This window comes from Ovis canadensis, chromosome 18, assembly GCF_042477335.2.
Source record: "Ovis canadensis isolate MfBH-ARS-UI-01 breed Bighorn chromosome 18, ARS-UI_OviCan_v2, whole genome shotgun sequence".
NCBI lineage: Eukaryota > Metazoa > Chordata > Mammalia > Artiodactyla > Bovidae > Ovis > Ovis canadensis.
In genome coordinates this window covers 78,079,733-78,099,251 of record NC_091262.1, presented here as the reverse complement: position 1 = coordinate 78,099,251, position 19,519 = coordinate 78,079,733, and the positions used below count along the sequence as shown (strand labels likewise).

The window sequence follows — 19,519 nt, the reverse complement described above, 5'->3', positions numbered from 1 at the left end:
TTGGGGTTGCAATAATCAAACTAAGCCTTTGGCTTCCCAATCCCCTTCCACTCAAGATGGCTCGTGTCCCTTTATGCTTCTTTTAATGATTCCACATGTACCCTTTCTGCCACTGGGCCCTTCAACTCTGACTCCAAGGAGATGTGGCAATGTAGAAACTCCAAAGGACAGTGCGGGGGAGTGGCGGGGGGGGGGGGGAGGGAATAAAGGCCTCTAGGGCCTCTGAGAGTCCAGGAGGTTTCCCCTCTGACCTCTCTGCTCATACTGCCCAATGTCCTTACCTGCCCAGGCCACCATCTTCAGCCTTTAATCATCTCATTTCACTCTCTGTCCTTGAGCAATCAAGGTGCCCAACAGAAATGAGTCTTCAGACCCAGAACTCTCAACCCACAGTGCCCCTGCCCCAGGATAGCTACCTGACTTGTCTGCCTGGCAAACAGCTTAGAAAGAGGTATGGAAAGATATACTCCAAATTCACAAAAGTGGTATCCCTGAGGGATTGGGAGGAGGGAAGATTGCTCCTTTGTACATTACATATTTCAGAATTTTTACAAAGAGAAAGTGCTGCTTTTGAAATTAAAAGTAATTTTTAATGTTAGCAATCTGGGTAGAGGGCATAAGAATGTTTTCTCTCCCATTCTTATTCTTGAAACTTATCTAGAAATTCGAAATTATTTTCGAATAAGAGGTGTTTAAAACCAATAAAAAGAGAAAATTGTGGAAGAGAGAGAGAGAAAAAAAAAGAGTGACTTTTTTTAGTTAGGAAAGACTATTAGTTCTTCATTACAATCAGCCAGCTCTTCTCTGGTTTCCAGCTCTAGCACAGGTCCTGGCATCCTTGTGGTCACTACTGCCCCCATCCCACGACAGCTGCATATCGTATTCTCTGTGGTCCAGGACTTTATTGAAAGCACCACTCTGATCTCATCCTTGCCCACCTCAAATGCTCTGAAGCACCCTGTTTCTCTCAGGAGGGAGGGGAAACCCTCACCTGGGCCCAGGAGGCTATCTGCTCTTACTCATCCCCACCTGCAGTATTGCTTTCCTGTTACAACGGCCTTTCATCTCCTCCAAAGCACGGCGCTCCTTCCTGTCTCAGGGCCTTTGCGCATGCTGTCCCCTCTGCCTGAGCTCTCTCCCCTTCCATCCTCAACCCCTACACTGCACTAGCACCTTAACATCTGCCTTCTCTCCAGATGGACACCCAAATGCCACATCCTCAGGAAAATGTCTCCTAAGCCTGGGTGTTGGTGGTGGTGGTTTAGTCATTCAGTCGTGTCCAACTCTTTGTGACCCCATGGGCTGTAGCCCACCAGGCTCCTCTGTCCATAGGATTTCCCAGGCAAGAATACTGGAGTGGGTTGCCTTTCCCTTTTCCAGGGAACCTTCTCAACCCAAGGACCGGATCCAGATCTTCTGCATTGCAGACAGTCTCCTACACTGCAGTCGGTTCTTTACTGACTCAGCCACCAGGGAAGCGCTCAATCTATGCCCCTCAAAGTACTCTTGATTTTTTTTCTCACACTTCTGTGGTTTGCAAGTATATATTAATTTGCAAGATTCCTTGTAGTTGTCTTTTTCTTAAAAAAAAAAAAAAGGTCACATTCTAATTGACTATTTGGGTCCCCTGGGATGGTTGTCACACCAGTACTGAATCCCTTACAGCTACTGCACATACAAAATATCAGACCAGAACGTTAGCCGTACAGGAAAGCCCCAACCCCTTGTTTATGATGGAATGACTGGGACCAAGGCCTTTCAGCAAAATTAATACCTGAAAAAGCAGAAACTGGCAGTTTACTCTCACAGTTTTATTAAAGTGACTTAGCAGCAGCAGCAGCAGTGATGATTTTCTGTGTGCAATGGCTGGAGGTGAAACTCACCAGTGGTTCCTGCTTTTTTACCCCCAGTAGTGAATTCAGATTCACCAACGGTCACTGACACTTTCATAAACCCAGGAATCATCCAACTTTTCTTTCATACAACTTTGTGTATTTTGTGTTTCCAATAAAATGTAACTTAGACAACTACCTTATTGTGAAAATAAAAAATAAAAATAGTGGTGATGGTTGACTATAATATGAATATACTTAATACCACTGAAACTGTACACCTAAAAATGGACAAGATGGTACATGTGATGTTATGTGTATCTTACCACAATTTAAAAAATTTAAATAAAAATATCTGTAAAAGCATTTAATAAAATGTAAAGTGCAGTTCAAGCATGAGGTTCAGTGTGCTAGAGAGAGTCCACCAAGACAGTGACGCCATGAGCACTGTGAGCAGTCATGTGATTAGAATCCATGTCCTCCGATGACCTCAAAGCTTCCTGAGGGCAGGACTATGTCACCTCGGCTGGCCTTCATAACCCTGGCGCTCAGCACAAGCATCTATTCAATAAATGCCGCCTCCTAGTCTATTCCTTTTATCATTCCTGGCAATATTCCAGTAAAACCAACATCATTCCAGGCATTCATTCACGTTATGGACGTTCCTGGAGGGCTTGTGCAGAGCCGGGTGCCAGGCTGGGTGTAGGGGTCCAGGGACACTGCACATCTTCTGTCTTTAAGGACCTGACATCTAGGGAGGGAGGCAGACTGAAAGGGAAGCATTGCAGCGGATGTGATAGGAGACATGACCTCAGTCTTAGGAGGTCAGGAAACACTTCCCCAAAGCAGTGACATCTTAGCTGGGTATCAAAGGAGGCACAGGAATTCCCTGGGGTGACACAGAGGGCAGGGGGGTGGCAGCAAGAAAGGCAGAGACGCCAGACAGAACCCAGCAGTTCCAGAGAGCTGGAGGAGACAGGGTCCAAAGGTTGGCGGGGTCTCAGGAGCAGATTGAGGGGGGTGAGGTCTGACTTTCATCTTGCAGATCATAGGGAGCCACTGAAGGCTTCAGGACAGGGGGAAGTATGCTTAGATCTGAGTCAGCAGGATCTCCCCAGGGTGGCGAGGTAGATGCACTGGAGGAGGGAGACAGGAGGCACAGAGGCCGGGGAGGAGGCTGGGATAGAACTCTAAGCGAAAAGGTTAACGTGGTCGTCGCACAGATTATATACTAAACAGAAGCTCTTAAGCAAGTGAGCAGTTAACATCTCCAGTAAAGGGACAAATCTATACAAGCTTCCCGATACGATACCCTGAGGAGGACGCAACATCACTCCTGGGCCATTCCTGCCAAAAAGGCAGAAACCGAGGGTTATGGAGCAAGAAACAACAGACAAACAAAGTTGCAGGAAATTCTACAAAATTGGCCAGTAATCTTAAGGTCAAGAAATTCAAAGAAAGACTAAGAACTGTTCTAGAACAAAGGAGGCTAAAGAGATATGGTAACTAAATATAACACATGAACCTGGACTAGATCCTAGACAAGGAAAAAATAGCTGTCATTACACAAAAGACAAAATTTGAATATGGATTGTGGATTATTCAATACTCTGTAACAGCCTATGTGGGAAAATAATCTAAAACAGAGTCAGTACGTGTATATGTATAACCGATCCACTTTGCTGTATACCTGAAACTAATGCAATGTCAATCAAATACATTCCAATAAAAAATTTTAAAAACAGAAAATAAAAGTTAAAAAAAAGTTACCCTCAAATGAAAACAATAAATGAAGAAGTCCAGATGAGGAGAGATGAGATCTGAACTAGGGGAGCGGCTGGTGGGCAGGGACCCCCACACCTCCAGGCACTGAGGTCATTCAGATCCTGATGCTCACAAACCACACGGGGGCCTCTCTACTCCCGCCCCCCACCCCCGGGCCTGCCTGTCTCTTTCTCTCTCTGATCAGTGATGCAGTGTCCTTCTTCTCTCCCTTCAGCCCAAGTGAGGCCCCTTCAAATGCAGGTGCGCCTTTTCCAAGCCCACCCAGGCTGGGAGCCCAGCACCACCTCTGAGCAACCAGCCGTGACACTGCTGGGGCCCATCTGCGGCTTCGCTCACCTCCGGCTGAAGGCCAGGTCCATGACCCTCCGCTGTTTGTGCCAGCGCTCATAGTCACATTCGGACACCAAGCCTTGGCCAAACAGCCTGCAAGAGAGACAGATGCTTGATGTGAGAAACGGGGTGAAGAAATGAGAACTGACTGCCTGACAGGGTCAGCTCACCTTTCATTCAGGATAATGAGAATGTACTGGAACCAGACAGTGGTGACAATTATGCACGTGGAGAATGTACCAAATCCAGTGTGGTTAAGAAAGTAGGTTCTATGTGATGTGAATTTACCATAACAAATACATAAGAAACGGGGTGACTGTGTGTCCCAACCTCAGTGACCCCACTATTCCCACCTGGAGGGGAAAGGAGGACCGGGAAGCTGCTGAAGACAAGAGCGGTGCCCACCACGGATGGCCCCTGTTGTGTGCCTGGCAGCCGGGGTATTGGGACTGAATGCTACATCCAACATTCTGGACCCTGTGGGCCCTCCACTAGCAGCCGGAGGCCCTCTCAGACTGCCCCCCAGGACCCCCCTCGAATCCTACCTCTCGCCAAACACAGTCTGGATCGCGTGGTACATCTTGGAGTCCTTGTTGTACTTGGTTGACATCAGGAACTTCTAAATATCCCCGAAAAAGCAACATGAGTTTGTGCCCCCATGAGAGGCTGCAGAGGACTCAGCAGTTTTCTGGGCTCTTGTGAAACACACCTCCAAAAAGTCACCCTGAGCTGAGTGCCAACAGTGGGAACACCCGTACGTGTGATCTCACCTACTTCCTCTAGAAGTTCTGTCTTTCCGGGATGAGGAAAACGGGGCATAGAGGGGTGAAGGGATTTTTTTCTGTGGTCACACATCTGGGGAATGATGTCGGGGAGGGGGCTTCCTCACTCCAACACCCATGCTCAGGAGCCCACACCACGCCACCTTGTACAGTGGCTAAAACAATAAAAGGCATGGGCTGCTCTGAAACCAGAATAGGAAAGGGGGAAAACCTGGTGGGAGGGCTTCTAGGACACAGAAGAGGCACTCAGCAAAGATTCAGTGTTGTTAGTGCCAACTAATCGTGGAAGTCAAGGAAGGCTTCCTGGAAGAAGGGTCCACTTCCTCACCAAGAGCAGGATGGTAGCAACAGTAATGTTAGCAAACAGCTTTTGAGGCAGCACCGCCCAGGGTTTGACAGCTCAGGCTGTGGACTCTGCTGGCTTAAATTTGAATCTGGGCTCAAAGATTTTTCCTCTACCGCTTGCTAACTCTATGACCCTAGGTGAGTTACTCACCTCCTCTGCCCCTGTTTCCTTATTCTGCAAGATGGGAATCAGGAGAGTGCCTGCCTGGTAGGGCTGCTGTGAGAGTGAGTTAGCTCCACATGAAGAGCGTGGAGAATGGCGCCTGGACACAGCAGGTGCTCTGCAAACTCCAGAACACAACGGCATCCTGCCGTTCATTTAAGGCCCCATCATCCCTAAGACGTGGGTGGCATTTCTATCCTCTTCTTACATCTAGATGAAAAACTGGCCCAAGGTCACAGACATGAGAAATGGTGGACACAGGATTTGAATTCAGGCAATTTGATGAAGTCCAGCACTCTTTAAAGGAACAAAACTAACATGATTTTGGAAAAAAAACCTCTTGCTAGTCTATTCAAGAAGGTAAAACTGAAATCGCTATTCTCAGGAACAAAAGAAAACACCACCACAGAGCTAGTCTACATGATAAAGATAATAAATAAGTATGGCAGACAACTTTATACCAGTAATTTCAACAATTTAGAAGAACTAGGCAAATTCCTTGAATGACGCAAAACTCAAGAAAATATAAAAAACCCAAATGGTCATATATCAATCTTAAAAATTGATTGTATAATTTAAAGAAAACAGAAAACACTTCCCTTAAACAAAATGACAGGCCTAGATGGCTTCACTGGTAAGTTCTAGCAAACATTCAAGGAAGAAATAACACTACACCTATATAAACTTTTTCAAAAAACAGGAGAGCAAACATTTCCCAACTCACTTTATGAGGCCTATCAACCTGATTCCAAAGTCAGGGATCAAGAATAAATATAGAAACAAAAGTTCTTAACAAAAGATGTGTAAATTGTGTCCATGTAACCAAGAACAAACTGTATCATGCACAGGAATGCAAGGTTGGTTTAACACTTGAATGCTAGTCAATGTAATTCATCATATTAATATGTATCTTTCAATTTCTTTTCTCATTGAACATCATGAAGGTCTCGTGTATGGCTTTTGGGAGCATGCTTTAAAAAGTCAAACTGTGTCTGAATTTGCAATGAGGTTTTTAAAAAATAATAATAATAAAATGACTTTTAACGTCCTGTTAGAGACATCACGGTCATTCCACTTGTCTCGTGATCTAGACACAGAGTTGTATTTTATCCCGCTTAATCACCACAGCCACCCTTGAAGCAGAGCACTGCACCCACAAGTCAGCTTGGTACCCGCTAGGAGAATAAGAGCACCATTATTTACTGAGCACTTGCTGTGCACCAAGCATGGGCTGGGCGGCTCACGTGCATTATTTCATTCTTATAATCATCTGCGAGGGCAGCAGCATCCCTATTTGACAAACAAGGAAACGATGGCCCAGAATGACAATGTAAATGGTCCGAGGTTCCACAGCCAGTTGGCGGCAAAGCCCAGTTCTGCCAACTTCAAAGTAGACTGTCTGATGCCCATTCTCAGTACCAGCGTGGCAGACGTGATCCTGCACATACTACAGGCCAGCTTATGCTGTCTGCCTTCGTTTCCTCGCTTCCAAGATGAGGTCCGGAAAGAGTCCCTACCAATTAAATGGGTTCATATTTGGAAAGTACACAGAAGTGCATGCTGAAGCAAAATCTGACCCTTTATTTATTCCTTCATTTGTTAAATAAATGGATCAACATTTCCTTCTCATCAGAGCCTTAAAAGAGAGGGGTTCTAGCCCCAGCTCACAGAGGAAGGAACTGCTCAGAGAGGTGGACTAACTGGACGTACGTGTACCAGTTCCCAACCCAGAAGAGTTGAACAGTAACTCACTGTCTACATCAAACAGCCCTGCTTTTAGGAGCACCCCCTCCCACCGCTACCAACAAAAGGTGGGTGGTTAGAGAGGAAGATGCTGTTCCCTTTGGAATCCTTGGGGACCAGCCCAGATCCGTGTGACTCTGCAGTGTCTCTCCCACAGTCCCTGGGGGAGTGTTTCATGCCCCCAACCAGGGAAGGGGAGGGCTCTCCTTCAAATCCACGCCGTTCCCTACCTTGACCGACTCGGGGCTCGTGACGATGACCGAGGTTTTGTGGAAGACATTGACCCGCACGACGGGCCCGTACTTCTTAGCCCTGGAAACCAAAGGAGGCTGTCAACTACCAGAGATGTGCACATCATCAGATCAACCCGGGCTCAGCTGGAGAAACAAGGCATCCCACCCCAGGGGTGGGGGGCACTCAACAGGGGTCTGGAGCCTAGGTTCTGCCTTGGTGTCAACTCTGCTGAATTGCATCCCTCTCTGGCCTCAGTTTCCACATCCATGAAAGCAGGGTTTCTACTCTTCTCCTTTGCCCCAGAAGGTTGTGCTGGGAATCAAGCAATATCATGGCTTTGAGAAATGTAAAATCCCACCCCAAACACCAATGACTGTTACATAGTCACACACACACCCAATTTACAGATGAAGAAACTGAGGCTCAGAAAGCTTCCGATGGTTGGTCTAAAGCCATGCAAAGTTGGCTAAAGGCAGAACTTGCCTTCTTCTTCGTTTTCTTTCTTTCTTTTTTTTTTTTTTGGCCATACCACATAGCATATGGGATTTTAGTTCCCCAACTAGGGATTGAACCCATGCCCCTTCGTTGGAAGCACAGACTCTTAACCACTGGACCACCGGGACTTCCCGGAGCTTGCCTTCTGAACCCGCCTTGTATGAACCTGCCTGTCTGCCTAGAAGAGGAACTACTGGGGGTGAGAATGGCCTGGGCCAGGGAGGGGAATGTGTGCTGGACTGGGGGTGGAGGGAAGCTGGCCCATGTGCAGTGGGGGCTGGGGTAGGAGCAACAAATACCAAGGTAGGACCCACCAATCCAAAAACACATCTTGGAGCACGCGGCCACAAACCTCATCCTTTTTCCAAAAGTAGGGGAGGTGTCCTAGAAGGAAACTAGAAGAAATGGGAAACATTAAGGTCTCTGGAAGTCACCATCAAAGAGTGCTCCCTTCCCCACAGGACCTTGTGGAGTCGGTATTATCAGGCCCACTTCACAGATGGGAGGACTGAGGCATGGAGAGGTACAGCCCTGGCTCAGGGTCACCAGGCAGAACGCAAATCCCAGGCTGATTGGCTCCAGAAGTTTTATTAGAAAAATGTAGAAGAATAAAACCATCTCCCTGGTGCAGAAGTTGGGGGTTGGCATGAGGAATAATATTTTGGCCACCTGATGCAAAGAGCCAACTCATTGGATAAGACTCTGATGCTGGGAAAGACTGAAGGTAAAAGGAGAAGAGGGCGATGGGGATGAGATGGTTGGATAGCATCACTGACTCGATGCACATGAATCTGAGCAAACTCTGGGAGATAATGAAGGACAGAGAAGCCTGGCGTGCTGTAGTCCATGGGGTCGCAAAGAGTCAGACACGACTGAACAACTGAACCACAGGGGGAATACCCTGAGACATTCACTGAACATTTATTAAATGCCGGGCACCATGCTGAGCCGGACTCCATCTGAACTCACACCTTCTGGAAGCAGATTTATTACTCACCCAGTTAACAGGCAGGGCAACTGAGCCTCGGAAAAGGAAGCCACCTGGCCCCAAGGGCATGGCTGGTACCCGGGTGCCCTGCAGCCCTTCTCACCAGGGCATATTTTGGGCATGCTAACTCAGCAGTGTGATAACCAGATTGTAAACAAGCCTGTTTGGTGTTGCTTTAGGCACATTTCAAGGTACTGGTGAGTTCCTGTCTCCTGTTTAACTTTATTCCTGCCAAGCTCACTTACTGTAGCTTCCAGAATGGGTGACAATAAAACTGCATTTGGGGTTTCCTGGGTCATGGAACTCACATTCTCCTGGTGGGCGAGACAGAATCAATAAACAAACAAGTAAGTAAACAGGAAGTCAGATGGGAGAAAACTCAGAGTTGGGGGAAATAAAGAGAGCTGGGGATGGATGTAGCAGGGTTATTTTAAACAGGCAACATCACTTTAAGAAGGTGAAATGTGAGGTACAAGGAGTGAGGAACTCATCCACACAGGTACCTAGGGGAAGAGCATGTCAGGCAAATGGAATAGTAGGTGCAAAGGCCCTGAGGTAGAAGCATGCTTGCTGAGTTCAAGGAACAGCGAGGAGGTGGTGTGGCTGGAGCAGAATGCTTGAGGGAAAGTGGTACAGGATGGGATTGCCAAGGATGGGGTTCAGATCATGTGCGGCCCTGCAGACTGTTATCCAAACTTTTGCTTTGACCTTGTTGAAGTGGAGGCCACAGGAGGGTTTTGAGCAGAACCAGAGACGGGATCTGGCTTGGGTTTTAAATGAACCAACCTCACTGCTACAAAGCAGAGAGTAAACAGGGCAGGCAGAGGTGGAGGCAGGGGCAACAGCGAGGGGCTGTAAGTGGAGGTGAGATGTCAGACGCCAAATGCATGCAGGTGGGTGGAGCCAAGGGGACAGGCTGATGGACTGGACATGGGGCGTGAGAGAGGGGTCAGGGATGACCCTAGGCTTTTGGCCTGGGCCACTGGGAGGCTGGCTGGAGCTGCCATTCACCAAGGTGAGGAGGCCTGGGAGGGGGAGCTGCTGGCAGCAGCAAACGCTGCATGCCCACCCCCTGCCCTTGTCCTTGCAGGTGGGGGCTTCCGAAGGCCAGCACCCGAGGCCCTGCTCTGTGCTCTCTTGGCTCTCCCTGCGGGAGGGGCAGGCTGGAAATCCCAGCCCAACAGCCCCTAGACCAGCCCTCCATCAGTGATCCCCTCTCCCTCCACCTCTAGGCAGGGACCACCGGGTCCCAGAGTTCCCCAGGGAGGTTGCATCTCAGTTGCCCCCAGAGGTAACTTGCTTTATTAGGCTTCTGACCTTCTCTCTCCAACCCCACCAGGATCCCCTTCCCCAGACTGCTTACACGTCAATTCTCGTCTCAGGATGGGCATCTGGCAACCAGCCTGAGACAAGTGGATGAAACCGGGAGCCAGCCTTGGAGCTGCTAGGTGTGTGCTGCCCATCTCACGTGGAAAGGATGCAGGCAGGCAGTCCCCTGAGACTGCAGTTGAGCGAAGAGCTCCTGCCTAGAGATATCAGTGTGAGCCCTCAGCAAAGAAGTGGGGCTTACAGACGGGTAGACCACAAGCGGTGGGTGCAGAGAAGAGGTCCCAAGAGTGAGCCGCTGTTGGGGGCACAGGTAGGAAGGGGACAACCAGCCAGGGAGACTGGGCAGGAGTTGCCAGGTGGCGAGGCCAGAGACAGACAGGGGAAGCCTGTGAGGACAAGCTCCAGGAGGTAGGCAGGGACTGGCCCTGTCCTGGGCTGCGGAGGGGCCAGGCTAGATGGGCACCAAGCACTAACCCAGCTGCCCAGCTCCGTGGAGGTCACTGGGGCCTTGACTGAAACCCACTGGGTGGAGAGGCAGGGGTCAGAGCCCAAGGGGTGGGGGATTCTAGAGAGAAGGGAAGGGGTGAACAGGGGGCCCAAAACAGGCAGGCTTTGGAGGGGGTGTTGCCACGGGGGTGCAAAGCCAGGATGGGGGGCGGCAGCTGGAGGGATTGAGGGGGAGGAGGTTTGTTTTACAGCCTATTGTATAAAAATAGGAACGAAGCAGAAGAGGAGGAGGAGCGATGGGGGCGGGGTGGGCAATGCAGCGGTTGCTGAGCGGTGGAGGAGGAGGGCGTCCTCAGCCAGGAGCATCGAGGTCCCAGCAAAGCGGTACAGGGAAGGGGGCCGCTGTGGCAGCAGAACCCTGGAAGGAAGTTCGGTCAGGCTGCTCATTTGCTCAGGGAAGTAAGAGGGGAGAATAAAGGCTAAGCATGTGCTGGCTGGTGGAGAAAGATGCGGGACTGTAGGACTTCATTCCAGTGGCTGGGCGGAAGGGAGTTCAGTGGGCCGCCGAAGCCACTCGAGGTGAGTGGCTTTGAACTTACGCCACGCCACCTGCAGCAAGATGGACTGTGGGCATCACACATCACTGGCTTCATTTCCAGAATAATCCAGCATCCCTGGACACTCCCCAAAGTTGCATGTTTGGGGAGAATGCTTTCAGCTTTGAGTCCCCTGAGTGAGAACTGAGTCTAGACCCTCCTCCCCTCCCCATACCTGTCGGAGAATCTCTATCCTAAGCAGCAGAGTCCAAAGCCACCTGGGCAGGAAGATGAGCGACACTTCAAGAAGGTAAAAGGCATGGAGTGGCGCGGGGTCCCCACGGCCAGGCAAGAAAGGCGTCTAAGGCCCGTTCCTCCTTGTTCCTACAGGGGGCGCTGGGGAGGCGAAGACGGAGCGCTGAGACCAGGCGTTAGAAACAAGCCGGTGAGGATGAAGGAAAGAGGTGCCGGGAGACTCCTGGCACCGGGAGGGGCAGACAGAAGCCCACCTGGTGTGCCTCTGGTAGCAGACGGCATATGGCAGAGCAGCCCAGAGAGGGAGGGAGGGGCGGGCAAAAATGCCCCTCCCCCGCCTGGTGCTCAGCAAGCCTAGTTTCTGATAATCCCGCGATGGGCACCGTGGGAATCTGAGGTTCCCAGTGGGCAGAGAAAGTGTGGGACAGTTACTGGAGCAGAAGTCATCTGGAGGGCCCACTGTGAGGCCACCCAGAGGGGTGAAGGGAGCCACGAAATGGTTCAGGGGTGGGCCACCCACTGGAAGTGAGGGTGAGGGGCCATGAATTTGCCTCGTGCCAGAGGGATGGGGGTGGGGGGGGAGTGCTCAGCTGGGCACCCCAAGCCCACTGGATGCACACCCCCCAACAGAGCCAGCCATGCGTCTCCACCATTGCTGGGAACCCTCCAGCAACTGTCAGACCGCCGCTACATCTGGCACCTTGGCAAGTAGGAGAGGGCAGAGAGAACCAATGCTGCCCAGGAGTTTTGAAAAAAAAAATTTTTATTACAAAATAAAAACTGAGAGAGAGAGAGACTTTTCATTGTCAAGTTTACAGTCATCCCACATTGGGGTAGGGGGTTGGTGGGAGGGTGTGGGGCTGCTAAGGAAGTTCAGAGTAGTGACAATACAGAAGCTACAGTGTCTGCCTGGGATCTGAACATGGGGTCTGTGTTTTCAGATGTCACATGGATTCTTGCAGTAGGATGTTGTTTGTAATAAGTACACAGAAGTGGGGCAATCAGGGAGGGCGTCATGGAGCAGGGGGCAGCCTGGTGACTCCTGCAGAATAAAGATGAGGAGTGGGGCTGGGAGAACACAGCAGCTGCCTCTTGCAGGGAAGAGGGTTCCCTGCCTTCAGGATGGCAGAGCCCCAAAGCACGAGGGGTGAATGCCACTACTGGAAACTCAATACATACATAGATTTCTTGTCAACTGCGATGTTGCCAGTCATGGCCTAGGGACCCAAACTTTGAATGCCAAAGCATCAGATTTGTAGTAAAAAGAGGTTCCAGAACTTTTCTTCAGTGCAGTTTTGTATTTGACCAGCAACCAATTTTTAATCCACAGCCTTTTGCACATGCACTGTTCAGTTGACCTCATTAGAATAAAGACCCCAACCCACATTATATTCACATTATATAAAGACCCCAACTCCTCCACCCACTCACCCGCATCCCTGTAGGTCACATGTCAATTCTGCAGTGTAAGATCTCAGGGAGAATCCAGGCATAAAAGGGAAAGACACACACACACATGCTACTACATGGATGACCCTGGAAAACATTCTGCTAAGCTAAAGAAGCCAGACACAAAGGTCACACACTGTATGAGTCCATTTATATGAAATGTCCAAAATAGGCACATCTATGGAGACAGAAGGTAAATTAGTGGTTGTCAGGGAGTTCTTGGGGGATGAGGAGTGACAGCTAACAGGTATGGGGATTCTTTCTGTGATGATGAAAATGTCTGGAGCTAGCAGTGGTGGTTGCATAACTCTGTCACTATACTAAGAAGCACTGAATTGTACACTTTAAAGGGGTACATGTCACACATACCTAATTTTATTTTTTTAATGCAATTTCAAAAAATTGATGGGGGGAGAGTAGCAGAAAGGGGCTTGATTTAAGTTCTGTCTTCTCAAGACACAGAGACTGGCCCAGGCCTGCAGTGTTTGAAGCACTTGGGTTTACAAAAAGGTCAAGTTAGGAGGAGGCCTATCTGGATGAGTGCAAAATTCACAGTTTCAAGCTGTTGATGACTGATATGAAAACTTGAAAGGGCAACAGTGTACCTAACCGAACTGGCAAGAGACTTTTACCATCCATCTTGAATCAGAGTTTATCCAGGGTCTACTGTGCATGGACCAGTGCTGCTGAGCTAGGTGTCAGGGACACAGCAGTGAACAAGCCAGATACAGGCCCATGGGAGAGACAAACATTGAACTAGAGGTTGCATCATTTGGGTGACTTTATAAAATGGTCATAATGTATTTGGGTGTGGGAACAGGTAGGGCCTCCCCCAAAAGTTGGCATTTAAGCCAAGCCTAGAAGGCTGGGGAAGAATCATCTAGAAGGAGGGGAAAACACAGCTGTGAAGTAAGGGAAAAGGCTGGGAGAGAGCACCTGGGAGGACAAAGAGGCACCAGGGAGAACAGTTGCCTCCCTACGTCCCCAGTCACAAAGATCTTTCCTGAACCCACCAAACAGGGACTCAGGCTTCTCATGGCAGGGCATCCGGCTTGCCTTCCAGAATGTTGGTGTCCTGAGGTTTTACAAAGGGTGTCCTAATACCATGGTTTATTCATTCAGTCAACAAATATTTATTGAGCATCTACAAAGTGCCAGGCGCTGGGGATACACATGTGGACACACAAGATCCCTGCCCTCCCAGGGCTCACATTCTAAAGGGGGGAGACAGACAGTCAACAGGTGAACAGTCAACAGGTGAAAAGGAGGTAAGTTTGGGGGTGAGGGCCCCATTGAGGAGTTTGGAGCTAGGAAGTGGGCTTGGGGAACATGAGGACCCTGGAGGAGGAATGCAGCTGGGGTGGGTGGGTGCAGAGAGACTGGGGACAGCAGTGAGCAAGCAAGGGGAGAGAAGAGTGGAGAGCAGGTTCTGAGAGCTCAACAGGGGCCTTGCTGGCTCAGAATGGACTTGATTTAGATTTGGATTTAGTTCTAAAGTGATGGGAAGCTTCTGGAGCAAAGAAACAACAGCTTGATTTAAGCTTCAGAAAGGTAAGCTTCTGGTGGGGAGGGGGGAGGGAACGTGAATGGGGGTGAGAGCGGAGGATGCAATGGAAGTGCTAAGGAGAAGACAAAAAGGAGATACCAGGACAGAAATAGGGGAGAAAAAATAAGAGGGGGTAATGTGATCAAAGTACAGTGTACCCCAATCCAGGTTGAGTGACCTCATCCAAGTCCCAAAGTTAAGAGCGCCCACTTTAAGAGCCAGGCTGACCCGGGTTTAAATCTAGGCTTACCAACTGTGTGACCTTGGGCAGGTGACTTTGCCTCTGCGCGCCTCAGTCTCCTCGTCTGAACGATGGGGTAACAATAGCGCCTACCTAACAGGGTTGTCGCTACCATCACGTTGTCGGGGCCCAGCAGAGCGCGGTGGGCGCCGAGCAGCTGCTGCGGCTGTGAGTAATTTGTTACTAAGAATAGTTAGCGCCCCTCGCCTGGCCACCGTTTTCAAGCGGCTGCGCGCAGTGGCAAGGTTGGACCCCCAGCCCGGATGCCAGCTTGGACGCGGTTCCCCGATCCCCCCCATTCCAGCGCCCCATCCAGGCCCCCACCCCCACCCCCCCGCTCACCTGGGCCGCGGCGGCCCGGGGATGTGCTCGTAGCGGCTGCGAGCGCGGTGCACGAAGGTGCAGCAGAGGCCGAAGACGACCAGGACGGCGCTGCCAAGCAGCATCAGCAGCCCGGGGCTCATGGCTCCGGGGCCGGCCTGGCCGGGGTCGGGGTCGGGGCCGGGCATGGAGGGGGCGGGAGGCCGCGAGCCGACTCAGCTGTCAGAGCCGCGCGCCGCCTCGGCCCCAGGCCCGGCGCGACCCAGCACCGCCCCCACCCGCTCGGCTCCACCCCCGCCAGTTCCGACCCCTCCCAGGGCGTTTGGTCCCCGCCAACCACGTCTCCGCCTCCGGCTCCAGCTCTCGGGGCCGGCCCCAGATTTGCCCCGCCCACGCTTAAGCTCCGCCCCAAAGGCAATAGTGCTCCGCCCAGTTCCTAGGCCACGCCCAGAGCACGTGATCTACACCAATCACAATTAGGCTTCTGGCCCATACCCCTCAGCCCCGCCCTCTCCCCGCCTCCCCAGGCTCCGCCCACACCCCCTCAAGCTCCACCCCAACAGCAGCTCCGCCCAGAACGCGTTGTCCCTGGCAACCTTAATTCCTCCGCTCTTACTGTCCTGGCGGCGGCGCTAAATCCTGCTGTCTTGTCCGCCCTCCTTGGCGAATAATGGCCTTCCGTGCGCAGTCCCAGGCCCCTTCTTTTCTCCCTAAACCTTCCTGGAAACCCCATCCCAGCCTCTAAATTTCTGTATTACGCCGACTGTTCCCAGACTTCTTTCTGGAAGCCCCAACCTCCAAAACGGGTGTCTCCCTTCACCGGGCAGGTGAAAAGGACCCTGGGTACACAGGGAGGCCTGTGTCTGCGAGTGAAGAGCACACGGCTGGACCCGAGGCTGCCACTCAGACCAAGGGGAAGCCCCAGTGGGGGACGGCGGGTGCAATGTCCTAGGCGTTGATCCAGGTCCGAAGGAGCTAGAGTTGGAGTGGTTGAAAATCTGTGTGCGAAAAGTCTTGGTCAAGCGGAAAATGGGAAGTGTGCCCAGGGTGGCCAAAGGGTATCTTTGAACTAATAACCAAGACCTCCTTCCCTTTTATAACCTGTTTCCTCTTACCGATCCAGGTATGATCCAAGAAAAGCCCAGCTCTTCCGTCTGGGGCTTTTTAGCTCCCAACCTTTATACTCAGGAGCGACCCAGTATGAAAGGAGTAGATGGAAAGGGCCAGGTATGCCTCCCCACCCCCCGCCCCGCCCCGGTTCTCATCCAGATAAAGATCCTCCAGTCCAGAGAGGAGGCGTCCAAAGAGTTTAAAGTTGCTGGGTTTCTGAGAAAAGGACACTCCCTGGCCCCACTCGTGGGCCAGAATCCTGAGAGATTTGGGAAAAATAGAGAAAGCCTGTACACCTCCTTCCAGGTACAGCCGGGGACAGTCCCCACCACGGGCATGAGTGTTCACGGTGTGTGGGATACAGGGTGCCAGAGAGAGAGCCGAGGTTTAAGAGCTGGGTCAAGCATAGGGGAGACACACACACACACCCACTGCAAGCTGGACGTCTATCCCAGCTCAGAGACTGCACCAGCCTCTCCCTAGGGCTGGGAGGTAGTGAGAAGCAGCCACAGGCACGCACTGGCCGTCCCTGTGGGGCAGGGGAGAGGCAGCTAGGGAGAGCAGACAGACCCTTCTAGGTTGTGAAACTTCCAGGGGGTCAGGGCCATTTGAAGGCAGGACGCCAAACGATTGTTCCTTGAGGGCAGTGTGTGTGTGCTCAGCGGTGTGTGACTCTTTTTGACCGCCTGGACTATAGTCCACCAGACTTCCCTGTCCATGGAATTTTCCAGACAAGAATATTGGAGCAGGTTGCCATTTCCTTCTCCAAGGGATCTTCAAAACCCAGGGATTGAACCCATGTCTCTTTCATCTCCTACAGTGGCAGGCAGATTCTTTACCACTAGCGCCACCTGGGAAGCCAGGGTCAGATCTTAACCTGCTCTGGCCACAGTGCAGGGCAGCCATGGAACAGCCTCAGGGTACATGTGTGAGTGCGAGCCTGTCCAACTAAGGAAGGAAGAGAAGTGGGTGCATCGGTCAACACCAGTGACCTCTGGCTCTGTCCCTTCGCCATCTCCTCTGATCCTCCTAGCTCTCCTGGGAGCAGTAGAGAGTGTTGGGACCAAACACTAAGGCTCGGGTGGGAGGCCCTTTGCCTGGGAGTCCCCAGCAGAGGGCACCACCTGGAAGCACGTGGCCAACCACCTGGCCCTTCTCTGGGAAGGTCTGGACAAATGCTGTCCACTGTGGTGGACACTGGCCATGTGGCTTCCATACCGGAAGTGGTTTCCCAGCAGAAATCACTGAGGGAGGTACAGGCAGAAGAAATGGCTCTGAAGTGGCTGCTTCCACTTGAGTGGTCTGGCAGGGCACAGGTCCAGCCGTAGCCCAGGGAACAAGAAAGAGCAGGCTCCTTGGCTCAAAGTTCACTTCCTCTCTGAACTGGGACCCAGTTACATAGCTACCCTGGGGATCACCTGGTTAGGAATGGCTGACCGTGAGATAAATGTACAACCTAAAAGCTGGGAGTTACGTTTTATTTGGGGACATTACTGAGGACTAAAGCCTGAGATTACCTCTCAGATAGCCCTGAGGAACTGTTCCAAAGAAGTAAGGGAGGAGAAAGATATATTCCCTGGTGGCTCAGCTGGTAAAGAATCCGCCTGCAATGTGGGAGACCCAGGTTCAATCCCTGGATTGGGAAGATCCCCTGGAGGAGGGCATGGCAACCCACTTTAGTATTCCTGCCTGGAGAATCCCCATGAACAGAGGAGCCTGGTGGGCTACAGTCCATGGGGTCACAAAGAGTCGGACACGACTGAGTGACTAAGCACTGCTACTATATATAAATATATAATGTCTCCTACATTGGCAGGCAGGTTCTTTAACACTAGCGCCACCTGGGAAACCCCGTAAACATAGAGGTAAGCTCAGTCCCTGGGTTGAGGCGATCCTCTGGAGAAGGAAATGGCTACCCACTCCGGTATTCTTGCCTGGGAAATCCATGGACAGAGGAGCCTAGTGGGCTATAGTCCACGGGGTCACAGGAGTCGGACATGACTTGGCAAAAGCAACCACTATCACCATATATTAATATATATGTGTGTTTTTGCAAAAATAAAAAACGTGTAGTCAAACATCAAAAGATGACTGCTAACCATAAAAAACAGACATCTCAAGTTAATGATTTTAGTCCTGGACATGCCAGAGTCTGGGCTCACTGAAATTATTCCTCAGATAGGCATCTTGAGCAACCTTGCCCATGAACTTGGGTAAACTCTAGGAGATAGTGAGGAACAGGGATCCTGGCAGGCTGCAGCCCATGGGCCTGCAAAGAGTTGAACACAGCTTAGCGACTGAATGGCAGCAGACGCATCTTAACTATATAAGGCCAGTGTCCAGCTTTTCTCCAGCTTGAAAATCCCTCAAGTCACACTGTAGGGAGTGGCTGCAGGGGCTGATGGCTTGATGGCGGGCAACATTCCTTGCTTACCTGGAATGGTAGGCAACATTTTTTTCTTCCAAGTGTCAGGGGTACCACATGGAGTAAATGTGAGGATTAAGTGATCCTGCACACCTGAGGCTAGTCCTCAGCAGGGCAGGAGGGGACAGATGCTCCCCACAGGAAGATGTGGGTTCTCCATGTGAGCTGAAGGGGCTCATCTTCCCCTCATGTTAAAGATTCGCTGCTGGATCATTCTCCCGCTGGTCTCTCCACGTGGCATGCCCTTCCCCACCCTGTCTTGTGCAGCTGACAAGTAGTAGGTGTGAACATCACCAACCTGCTACTGAGCTTTCCATCGAGAAAGCAACATGGAACAGCCTGGGCATGTTTGTAAAGATTGTCTCATTTTTCTCTTCCAACAATCCTGCTGATTATTTCTGCTTTCCAATGAGACTCAGAGAGGCTAAGTGACCTTCCTAAGGTCACACAGTCGAGGCTGGAACCCTGCTGTCTAGAATCTCGGGCGTTGTCTCCAAGCCTAGCATTTGCAAGGTGGAAACACAGGAATGCCTTACAGAGCTGGAAATTGCCCTCTATCTGGGTGGCCTCCAGCCACTGATTCTAGCTGTCCAGCACCCAGGGGAGAAAGGATGGTCATCAGGGCCCTGCTCAGAGGGGGCTTGCTGGAGGGATGCAGGTAAATAGGGAATGAATGAGGCCAGCCGGGGACCTGGCGTATTGTTACCTTAGGCTGACACCCAGGATGCAGTCTTCGGCTCTGGGCCATACCTGGGACATCCCTGCAGCAGTGACTCCAAGGGCTCCAGACTGAGCTGTGTGACGCTGGGTGGAGGCAGGCCCTCTCTGGGCAGATTCTGAGAGGTCACTCTAGTTGCTGACCGGAGCCCAGCTTAGAGGGGATGAGGGAAGAGGCCTCTAGGGAGCCGGGGGAGCATTGGCCCAGACCCGCCTCCATCCCCAGAGACCTTGGAAGACTCGGAGGTCAGGAGCCAAGTCCCTGGGGGACAGGGTCACTTGTGATTGCTCCCTCCACTTGCTGAGGCTGGCGGCAGAATGAGAGGAGCACTGGACAGGGAGTCCGTGTCCAACTCTGCCCCTCCCTGGGGCCGTGACCCCAACTACACATGACCAGGCCCAAAGCCTGGTTTCTAATATTGGCTGTGTGACATTGGGCAAGTAAC

General features: G+C 51.3%; 1 protein-coding gene across 1 annotated transcript in view; it reads right to left on the bottom strand.

Annotated features, from left to right (window-relative positions):
* Positions 1-15,184, bottom strand: part of CYP46A1 (cytochrome P450 family 46 subfamily A member 1) — a 28,229-nt gene extending 13,045 nt beyond the window's left edge. The window contains exons 1-5 of the mRNA XM_069559735.1: positions 14,843-15,184; positions 8,024-8,104; positions 7,211-7,292; positions 4,493-4,566; positions 3,954-4,040 (exon numbers count right to left, since the gene is read on the bottom strand). Coding sequence (XP_069415836.1) covers positions 3,954-4,040; positions 4,493-4,566; positions 7,211-7,292; positions 8,024-8,104; positions 14,843-15,009 — 491 coding nt within the window. The 5' untranslated portion in view covers positions 15,010-15,184. The remainder of the gene's footprint in view (positions 1-3,953; positions 4,041-4,492; positions 4,567-7,210; positions 7,293-8,023; positions 8,105-14,842) is intronic.
* Positions 15,185-19,519: the final 4,335 nt, after the last annotated feature.